The sequence below is a fragment of the Phycodurus eques genome, chromosome 4 (assembly GCF_024500275.1).
Source record: "Phycodurus eques isolate BA_2022a chromosome 4, UOR_Pequ_1.1, whole genome shotgun sequence".
NCBI classification, from domain to species: Eukaryota; Metazoa; Chordata; class Actinopteri; order Syngnathiformes; family Syngnathidae; genus Phycodurus; species Phycodurus eques.
In genome coordinates this window covers 16,656,441-16,667,635 of record NC_084528.1, presented here as the reverse complement: position 1 = coordinate 16,667,635, position 11,195 = coordinate 16,656,441, and the positions used below count along the sequence as shown (strand labels likewise).

The window sequence follows — 11,195 nt, the reverse complement described above, 5'->3', positions numbered from 1 at the left end:
CATTGAGCAACTTCACATTCAGAAAAATTATTTTTCTTCATTACCTTTCTCATTTTCCTTTTTTTCTGACCGTGCAGAGATCGGCATCTCAGGTGCAGGGTTCATTTAAATGTCATTTGCATATTCATCAAATGTGGGCGTGGAAAGGGAGGAGTCGGCTCCTCAACATGTCCGCTCATTTCCACGTTGATTGGAACGGACGAAGGAAATGTGCTTGGATTCATGAGTACGCAGAATTTCATACATCTGAATATTTTTGTGCGTACGACGTTTTCTGGATTTGACCGTACGCCATGTTTTAGTAGGAAATCCACGCAAGTGTTTGTACATGAGGCCCCTGGTCACCAGGTAAGGTAATGAAGAAAAATAATCTGAATGTGAAGTTGCTCAATGGAGTGGAGGCGCGCAAGAAAATCCTCTTTGCTACGCTGTCCTACGGCGTTAACAACACGCGAAAGAGGAGCGAATGGGACAGCGCGTGTGCAGCCGTCAATGTTGTGGAGACACAATAGCGCGCACACTTTGAACTAAAAAGAAAGTGGTCAGACATTAAGGTGGATGTGAAGCGTTGGAAAGGTGTCCACCGCCAAAGTGTGGCCGAAAAAAGGCGCAAGAACCGACGCCGAAGGCCTCACCCCGTTCGAGGAGAGAATCGCTGCGATCATGGGTGACGCTGGTCCCTCAGGGGTGATGGGAAGAGGTGGCTGACTATGATCACCCCGCAAGGTTAAAACCATGTATTTTTTTTAGAACTCATAACAAATGTGTTCATACAGTAACCTACACTCAGCCCTGTGAGATAAAGGTTCATGCGTAAATGTTGTGTGGTATGTGTTCTTCTATTTGAATTCAAAAGATGTATTACATCAGCATATCAAAGAGGATATCAAAAACTTTGAGTCCTTCTTGATTAATCAATTTATTATTTTAATACACGGGAGAGAACACACAAAAAAAATCATGTTTTATTTTTAGTGAGAAGAGGGGTAAATTGTCAATTTAAACACATTTTAGTCATGTGCAACCGATGTACATGTTCAAATGACTTTATTTTTCCAGTGCACTAGCTGGAGTCACGAAGCGATTGTGAGGGCAATAGGCGGCATAAATGATCGCCTCGATCAATTAATAGGTGTCCTCACAAATATCAGTGAGTCATTTAATAAATACACTGGTTAACACTGGTTCCGTGCTTCTTTTACATTGTTGCAATCAAATGTTGTCAGGCATGAATTGTTCATCAGTGCTAATTATTCATGTGTCTCTGGTGTCCAGATTTATGAGAACAGTTTCCCAGCATCACCTCCAAGTGTCGCCAAAGCACCAAAAGCTGCAGAAACGTGCGTATGCCAGCCATGCAGTTGGCGCTAGGCACCGCACAGTTCCACGGTCATGTCACTCTTGATACATTTGAACTTTGCCGTGGGGCCGGGGATTGAACCCGGGTCCTCAGAACTGTGAGGCTGACGCTCTAAACAGTCGGCCGCGCGTGCGTGCGTGTGTGTGCGTGCGTGCGTGCGTGCGTGTCCGTCCATCCATTTTCTGAGCTGCTTCTCCTCACTTGGGTCGCGGGCGTGCTGGAGCCTATCCCAGCTGTCACCGGGCAGGAGGCGGGGTACACTCTGAACTTGTTGCCAGCCAATCGCAGTATGTATGTATGTGTGTGTGTATGTGTGTGTGTGTGTGTGTGTATATATATATATATATATATATATATATATATATATATTATATGTATATATACGTATATATATACATATATATATATATATATACGTATATATATATATATATATATGTGTGTGTATATGTATATACGTATATATATGTGTGTGTGTGTGTGTATATATATATATATACGTATATATATATATATATATATATATATATATATGTGTGTGTGTGTGTGTATACGTGCATGCGCTTTAAACCGATGTTTTAATTAATGTAACGCGCAGTAAAACAGACGTACCCTTGGAATGTCATTCATGGAAGATTGAATGAATCGACTCATTGGCGAATGACACCCAGTGGCCTGAAGTCATCGTGAGTGGGCTGAGTCAGTGGTGATTCTGACCAATGGTTAGCAGCATCGACTTGGCGCTAGCCAACCAGCCGACTCGGATACCGGAAGATGGAGGGCCCTTGTCAACTACGGCCACAGACGCTGCGGTGAACTTTACCGGCCCAGAACGCCCCCCCCCCACTCCCCTGGACCAAATCCTTTATCGTGAGTAGATTAACCGTCAATTTCCAGTATCACCTTCAAAACTACGTTCATAGCTGCCTGTAAGAGCGGACGCCGTAAAAGCTGTGGCCGGTATTTGCACGTACCGGGTGGACGGATCTCGTGGCCATCCACATGGCTTCGACTCATGCTAGCTAGCTAGCTTGCAAAGCCATGCTAGCTAACATTAGCTTCTCCGGGTTAATAAAAAGTTATTGTGAGTGTTCAACTGTCCGTAACAATGCTTTGTGGCTACAACGACATGCACGTTTCAATGTGTCAACCACAACCCGCACGGTTCTCTTGGAATAAGGAGAAACGGATCAAATGGGGCTTTAGCTAAGATCTGCTCTTCTATGCCCTTCGTGTAATTGTCATTGAGATACGCGTGTAATCGTGTCTGATTGTGAATTCCAGTGTGTTTTGTGTGTCAAGCGTTTCATGGTTCAAGAGCTAATTCTACAGCTACTAGTTAGATATGCAAGTAAAATATTAATGGGTTTACATAAGCGCAGCATTATCAGACAGATATTAAAAGACAATTCCAGTGATATAAGTATCATTTTCTTCTGAAAAATAATAAATTAATTATCTAATTTATAAGACCATATATAATTTATTACTCCTTGCTTGTTCCCCATTTGTACTGTTGTGTAGCGTGCAAAAACGTGCAATACATATTATTAAGAGTTTAGAATTACTCCCACTGACCCACTCCTTCACTGAAATGTTTTGAATTTAAAAGACCTTTGCTATTTCAGAATATTGTGAATAATGTTCAAAGCGGAAACACAATTGCTTCCACGCTCCATACAAGGGTTTTTCATTCTGGAGTCTCAATATGATTTTAGTGTTTGGAAGTTTACTGTACATTAAGGAATCAATGTATTTCTCTTCATCTTTATCCAATTCTCAAAAAGGTTGGTGTCATTGGAAAGCTTGCTAAACACAGAAATGGACAACATATAACAATGGTGAACTGATGAAATTAAAATAATTATAGATTACCAAGGGCCCATGTTTACAAAATCATTGTCAAGAGCCAAACAGAATTTGCAGATGGCTGTCAGGTGATGTGTGGTTGAATTTGGCACTCAAACATGTACAGAGAGAAAATAACAATCAAGAATAAACAAACACTCCATAAGTTGTTAAAATACATAGGACGGAGCACAGTTAAAACACTTTTGTCGTTGGTAAATTTCATGAAATTAGCATTGAATGAAAGCGACGGAAAATCTGTTTGTGTGTATGGCCAGAGTAACATCACCCACCCATCATTTGGCCAGCGGCAGGTCCAAAAAATGTGTTTGCCGATTGACCCGAAGGCAGTGAAACACGGAAAACAGCGGTTCGACCGCTCCTCAAATTGCATGTTGAAGTGTGGCTCGTTGCGTGACCACTTGCGACAGCCAGTGAGCGGCAGACACACGCATCCCTATACTAGTAGCATAATATTCCATCATTTACATGATGATGTCACAAGTGAGGGGTGGGGAGCACATATTGTTCAAAAGTAAGCCAACTTTCCCAAGCGAATGATCATCCTGTGTAATTCAGCAGATCCTTTCCATAGTGGCCAATGAACCACAAACTCTGGTTGCGTTAAACCACAAATGGTAATCCCACGCATATTCGTCGCATATTCGCAGTTCACTATTCACCATTTTACATATTTGCATTTATTTCTGTGCAACCGAACTCCAGCAATTCGCTGAAAAACTCATCTATTTTCGGTTTTGTGTTAAGACTGTGGTCGCCTAACAAATTCAACTCCTATCTCAAGGCACCACTGTAAGCGAGCAACTCGGTCATCCCTACAATCTTTTGCAGTCTGTACAAGCTTCACAGTATGGGCAGTGTGCTGGCTGCCGCCTCCCCCGCTCCCGCCCCGGCCGCGGCTGGAGGAGGCCAGGGGGTCCCGGGGTTGGTTTCGGTGCCTCCCGGTTTCACCATGCCCTCCGTGTCCTCCGTTCCGCCGTCGTCTGAGGTGCAGATCACCGACGTGGAGCAGTCGTCGCCGCTGCCCAACCCGGGCACTTACGAGGAGTGCCACCGCAAATGTAAAGGTAAGCGTCGAAAAGCTTCAGTTTGTTTGTTGTCTTGTCAAACTGTCGTTGTCACTATTAAGGCGGGTTCTCATTTTTTAAGTTACGAACGACTTAGTTTGTGCATCTTATTTGGTTCAAGAAGGCACGCTCAGTCAGTTGTACTCGTTAAAATGACTGACAGCATGGCTAATTTACACCTTGAAAAAAACTACTCACTAATGTCACAATCTAAGCTTTTTTGTTTGGCTGGTAAGAAAAACAAATACTTGGAGGATATGGAATAATGAGAATTAAGTCTTCATTCATTGAGAGTTTTTGTTTTACGACAATAAAATCAAAATCTGAGTAAAAGTAATCATTTTACAAGAAATGTTCATTTTGCAAGAATAAAGTTGTAATGTCAGGAAAAATAATCCATAATTTTACCAAAAAGTCATTTTGCAAGAAACAATCATCTTTTCAAAAAGAATAGGTTGCAGTATTAGGAAGTCGTAATTCTGTGATAAGAAAATTTACATTCTATGTGCAAGAATACTCTTGGCTTATTTGGCAACTATAAAGTTGAAATATTAGGAGAATAAAAGTTTAGATTTTAGTTAAAAAAAAAAAAGAAAAAAAAATTTGCAAGAATCAAATTGTAATATTACAGGAAAAAAATCCCTGTAATGCAACTGTCATTCTATGCGAAACAGTTGTCATTTTGACGAGAAAGACGCTGAAAATGTTTTTCATTTTACAAGTCTGTTGTTCACGTCACACAGGACGATTACAGGTCATAATTTTACGATAAAAATATTTTTATGAGAAAAGCCAGAATAGCAAGATGAAATGTAAACATTTTTACCAGAGAAAACTAATCTATCTTAATTTTAAGGTTAAAACATAAAAAAAATTCTGATAAATGTTGTTCTCCAAGAATATTAATATTACAAAAAAGTCATCATTTTATAATAAAACATGATTTGATGATTTAAAAAAAAAAAATAATAATAATAATAATCACCTTTTGGAGGTTGTAATTTTGAGAAAAGTAAAAGTGGGGGGAAAAAATGTCTCGATTTTTAAATCAATAGGTTATTGATATTTTTAGTGTAGCTCTATTGTACTGAGCAGCCAGCACGCACACTTCCGATCCCTTTTTATGACTGTCATTGTATCTGATGTCACAACGGGTTTTTATTTTCCTTCCCTTGTTCCAGAGGTGTTCCCTATACAGATGGAAGGCGTGCGGTTAGTTGTGAACAAAGGCTTGAGTAACCACTTCCAGGTGAGCCACACCATCACCCTCAGCACCCTGGGCGACTCTGGCTATCGATTTGGCTCCACGTATGTCGGCAGCAAACAGACCGGACCGGCCGAGGTAAGCAACCACCATTCTACATTCCGTTGCATGTGCGGAATGTACGAATCGTCTTGGAAGGTAAAAAACAATTATAACAAACACGTCATTATCTTATGAGATAAATCAATACTTTTACATGAAAAAACAACACGTTCCCAGAAAAAAAGGATTCATTATGAAGTAATAATTTTCCAAGAAAATTGTCAGTTGTACTTGAAAAAAAGTCATTGTACGAGACAAAATCATTTTAAGAGTGAGGTTTGTAATTTTATGAGGAAAAAGTAATCATTCTATGAGGAAAATATCGTTTTGGTCAGTTATTTTGCCCATATTATAAAAACAACGAGAAAATGTAATGTTTTTACGAGGAATTAAATAATTTCACTAGAAAAATAAATCATTTCACAAGAAAAATTATTTTACTAGAAAAATATTTTGAGAAAGAAGTCATCATTTTAACAGAAGTATCAGTTATTTTATGGGAAGTCTTTTTCAAAAATGAAACATTTTCTCAGAAAAAATATCATTTTACAAGTTGTAATTTTTTTAACAAAAACATTTATTTTCTTAGAAATAATTTTCTGAATGAAAGAAAAGAAACCCATCATTTTATGAGGAAAAAAGTCATTATTGTAAACTTTCATTTTACAGTTTTTTTTTCACCCCAAAAATTATTTACCTGAGAAAAAAGTTATTTTACGGGTAGTCACCACTTTTAAGAGAAAAGGATTTTATATAAGTAGAAGTAATCATTTCATGAGAAAAATTAATCATTTCACGAGAGCTCTAATTTATTTTAATGTGTGCAAAATGAGTACTAACAAAGATTTTTTTGTTTTTCCCTTCAGTCGTTCCCGGTCATGGTGGGAGACATGGACAACACGGGGAGCCTCAACGCCCAAATCATCCACCAGCTCACCACTGCCGTCCGCTCTAAAATAGCCCTCCAGGTAACTTACTTACGCACAGACAGTACAACATAGACAGTACAACATGTTGTTGAACTACCGTGTTGTTTTTCCAGACTCAGCAGCATAAGTTTGTGAACTGGCAGTGTGACCTGGAGTACCGCGGCGCCGACTTCACTTCCGCCCTGACGCTAGGAAACCCTGACGTCCTCGTAGGCTCCGGTATGACTCTTTGCCCCAAGCGTACTGCTGCTTGTTTGTCTTGAAACACCACCTTAGTTATTGGAATTTTCTTCAGGCATCGTTGTGGCCCACTATCTTCAGTCCATAACACCTGCACTTGCTCTCGGGGGTGAGCTCGTATACCACCGGAGACCAGGCGAGGAGGGAACGGTCACCTCCCTCCTGGGCAGGTACACAGGTAAAATACAGCCTGGACAAAAAAGTACTCACTGTTATGGCCACACTGAAAAGAAAAAATATGGACTACATATTCCATGAAAAGTAGTGGTTTTGCAAGAAAGTCACACTTATTAGGAAAATCCTCATAATATTTGGAGAACAAAAGAGCTGCCTTTTTAGGGGATTTGATTGTCAGTCAGATGAGGAAAACAATTACCCTCACTTTTGAAAATAAGTTGTTATATTTCGGAAAGGAAAAAGTCGTCCTTCTGTAGGAATAAAGTTGCTAATCAGTAATGTTGTTTATCGAACACTGGGAGAACAGTAAAACACATGGGCATAAAAACACCCAGGCACTTGCACTAAATTTCAGGGGGGAAATAAAAAAAAAAAACAATAATCACCTTTTTATTGTAGTAATCTTAAGACATGATGACTTGTTTCAAACAGAATAAAACACTTTTTTTCCCTTTCATTGTGGTACAATAATTAAATAAGACTCGTGAGATACTTTTTCCCCCTCATCTTAAAGAAAAATATTAAAAAAAAAATATATATATATATATATATATATATATATATATATATATATATAGAGGTTGGCACCATTTAGAAGTTGTATGTACTTGTGTGGTTGTTGTGGTCAGGCAACAACTGCATGGCCACGGTGACTGTGGGAGGAGCAGGATGCCACGCTACGTACTATCATAAAGCCAACGATCAGGTACAAGCCATCATGCAAACACTCCAAACCATTTTCATCACAACACTGATCAATGAAAAGCTTGGATCTTACAATGTATTTTTTGTAAATATCATAAACACCAAGAAATGGTTAAAAAAAAGTGTTGTCAAATTTAACACAGTCAATTATAAATGGTTTTAAACATCTTTGTTGAATGAACAAAAATTAATACTGTATTTTCCGGACTACAGAGCGTATCGGAATACAAGCCGCACCCACAAAATGTGTAGAATTGTATTTTTTTTTATTTTTATTTTTTTTATATACACATATATTAGCCGCACCGCGGATATATACGTTGTGAAATTAGATATTTACACAGAAAGATTTTGTCAATGTTTATTTACATACCTTAATTGTTTCCAAACAGCGTCTGTAACACGGCAGTAAAACGGCTCAAACATAACAGTTCATCCTCCTCCTGTTCACTGAAGTCGTCGTTTTCAGTGTCGGAGTTGAAGAGCCTCAGAACATGTCCGTCACACACCATTTCAGTCTCTCTGTCGCTCTCAATGTCATTTTCATCTCGAGACACAGTAACCGCTGAAGTTGTGCTGTTCTCCTCACGCAGTAGTCCAGCCTTTCGAAATGCGTTTGTGATTGTTTGTGATTCTTTCACACTGCGCCACGCTTTTAAAATCCACCGACAAACCTCAGAAAAGGATGATCTTCGCATGCGGCCAGTTTTTGTGAAAGATTTCTCGCCGCTGGTCATCCAAGCCTCCCACTCACCTCGGAGTGACGCTTTGAAAGCACGATAGACAGATCGATGGCTTTCAACTTAAAAGCTGCATCATACGCTTTTCTTCTTGTACTTTCCATGATGAGGGTGTGAAAAATCAAAACTATTTTGCGTTCGTGCGGCTTTTTGCATTGACTGCGCCAAAAACTAGCGTCATCATCTTCTCCACGCAGGAGGCATCTGCGCATGCCCAAACCCTAGTGCATTATGGGAAATGGTCATGTTTTAAGCATTTATATATTATCTATATTTTAGCCGCATCGTTGCATAGACCGCAGGGGAAAAAAGTAGCGGCTTCTAGTCCAAAAAATATGGTACATACTATAAAAGGATTGATCATGAATGGATTCATGAGTGATCACCAATTCATACTGTATTTAATCACGTAGCTTGTTGCCACATAGGCCAAGTGACAATGCTCCGTGCTGTCACACATAGATCGCTCTCTCCATGCATGCGAGACCATCATTGCGCCTCACTTAAGGGGAATGAATGAATGAATGAAGCCGCTTTGATTGGCAGCGAATAAGGTCAGCTGTATTTCCGTCCACCATCTCAGAGAGCCCCTTTTGATAAATAAGATGGCTGCGCGCAAATGCGGGATTACGACAACCTGGCCTAACCCGCCCCCTCGCGGAGTTACGCCACGCACCGTGTCGGATTTGCGCTAGTCAGGGAAACAGAGCCCCAAATGTTAAAAGAAAGCATGAAATAAGAACATTCATCCATCCATCCATGCATTTTCTGAGCCGCTTCTCCTCACTTGGGTTGCGGGCATGCTGGAGCCTATCCCAGCTACAGAAATATTTAATACAAATTCCAAAAAGCACATGCTTTTTAAAAACTGTAAATGAAAGTAAAGAAAAACAACTTTGATATCAGCAGCAATAAATAAATATTTGAAAAAATAAAAATACATAAAATTTAATAAATTGTTGATTAAATGTGGAAGCTATATAAAGAGATTAATAGTAATAAATAGTTGAAAAAGATGCATATGTAATTATTTTAATCAAATGTAAAACAATAACATGCATAAAATAATGTAAATGACAATAGTAATTAACATTGTATTCAAGCAAATACATTCTTTTAAATTTGAAAAAATGTACAAAAATATTGTAATGTTAAAAAAAACATTCCTTTAAACATTTCCGGTAAATAAAAAGAAGAGTTTTCTTTATTTTTTCAATTAAGTGATTATTTATTTATTTATTTATTCATTTTGGTGTCACAGTTGCAGGTAGGTGTAGAGTTTGAAGCCAGCACGCAGATGAAAGAGACCACGACATCTTTGGGTTACCAGCTAGATGTGCCCAAAGCCAACTTGCTCTTTAAAGGTGAGCCTAATTCACCTTCATTTTGTATGAAGCGCATATTGTATAAGCGTATTAACGGTCTTCCGCTGTCCTCCAGGCACTGTGGACAGCAACTGGGTGGTGGGCGCCACGCTAGAGAAGAAGCTGCCGCCCCTGCCGCTCACCGTGGCGCTGGGAGCCTTCCTCAACCACCGCAAGAACAAGTTCCAGTGCGGCTTCAGCGTCGTCATCGGCTAGACGGCCCCCGAGCCGGAACCGCCGCCGCCCCTCAGGACTCAGCTCGCGGGCCTCAGCTCAGACCGGCACGGAGACACACACACACACAGGAACCCGGACTGAGTTTTTCCCAACATTATATTCAGAGACGCTCTTTTACTACAGTGATTTCTGGGGGAAGACGCCAGCGACAAGACGGACGGAGAAGACCACTGAGGAGCCGGGTCTGGCCGAGTTGCGTCTGTCTACATGGTGTAGCGCACTTGTCTTTACTTTTGAAGGAACGCTGACGAGAGGGAGTGACGTGGATGTCACGTGAAAATCAAACCGAGTCTGTGCTTAGACGTAATATATGGTGATCATGTGTGATGGACGCTAATAAATGTCATTACTTTTTCTAACGATGCCTGGGACTTGTTCTTTAAACAAAGAGTCAGATTTTTACAAGAATACATTTTATCATATCACGAAAACAAAAGACAGGACAAAGGACAGATAATTATCTGAAAAGGAAAAACGAGAAATGTTTTTTTTACGATTCCAGAAGTCACATTACAATTTTTACAAAGGTAAAGATAGACAATTTTACAAAAGGTTTTAAATCTCAAGAAGTAACTATTGAATAAACAATTTCGAGATTAAAAATGAACAGTCACAGACAAAAAAGAAAAAAACGAATCTAATAGAAGTTTTACAAAAGAATTTACTTTTTTTTTTTTTTTTTTTTTTACAAATTACCAATTAAAAAAAACAAATAAAATTGCAACTTGCTGAAAAATGTTGATTTTTAGAAAAATATTTACATTACACATTTCCAAGAAACAAATTGCAAGGCAGTTAGTCATAAATTGCAAGAAAAAAAATCACATTTCATTAAAAGGTGACAATTTAACAAAGATTGTGATGATGCAATTTTGCAAGAAAAAAGTTATTTGGTAACAAAATAAATATAACAAAAAAAGTAGTTTTACAATTCAGTCACAATTTTATGAAAACATTTTACAAGACAATTTTAGAAAAGTCGCACTTTTCAGAAAACTGAATTGAACAAAAACTTAATTGAACAAAATGAGCACACATTTTTTTTTTTTTTTTTTTTAACTAAAGACAATTTTACCACTTAAATGTAGCAATTTTACAAGGAAGAAAAATGTAAGAATGAGACAATTTAAGAACAAAAATACTTGAACAATTTCTGAGAAAAAGACCATTTTTTAGCTTAAATGCACCCCACAAACTGAGG

At 38.8% G+C, this 11,195-nt stretch overlaps 1 protein-coding gene across 3 annotated transcripts; it reads left to right on the top strand.

The window, feature by feature from the left end:
- The first annotated feature begins 1,586 nt into the window (after positions 1–1,586).
- tomm40 (translocase of outer mitochondrial membrane 40 homolog (yeast)) lies at positions 1,587–10,356 on the top strand. Of its 3 annotated transcripts, XM_061674280.1 has the most exons (10): positions 1,587–1,647; positions 1,959–2,230; positions 4,061–4,296; positions 5,478–5,638; positions 6,469–6,570; positions 6,645–6,750; positions 6,827–6,949; positions 7,578–7,654; positions 9,655–9,757; positions 9,834–10,356. In XM_061674280.1, exons 3-10 carry the CDS (start codon positions 4,080–4,082, stop codon positions 9,971–9,973), a joined length of 1,029 nt encoding a protein of 342 aa, XP_061530264.1. In that variant the 5' UTR covers positions 1,587–1,647; positions 1,959–2,230; positions 4,061–4,079; the 3' UTR covers positions 9,974–10,356. The 3 variants fall into 3 exon arrangements, with proteins under 3 accessions (XP_061530264.1, XP_061530266.1, XP_061530267.1); XM_061674282.1 differs by lacking the exon at positions 1,587–1,647 and having other exon boundaries at positions 1,949–2,230; XM_061674283.1 differs by lacking the exons at positions 1,587–1,647; positions 1,959–2,230 and adding an exon at positions 2,250–3,846.
- The last annotated feature ends 839 nt before the right edge of the window (positions 10,357–11,195 follow it).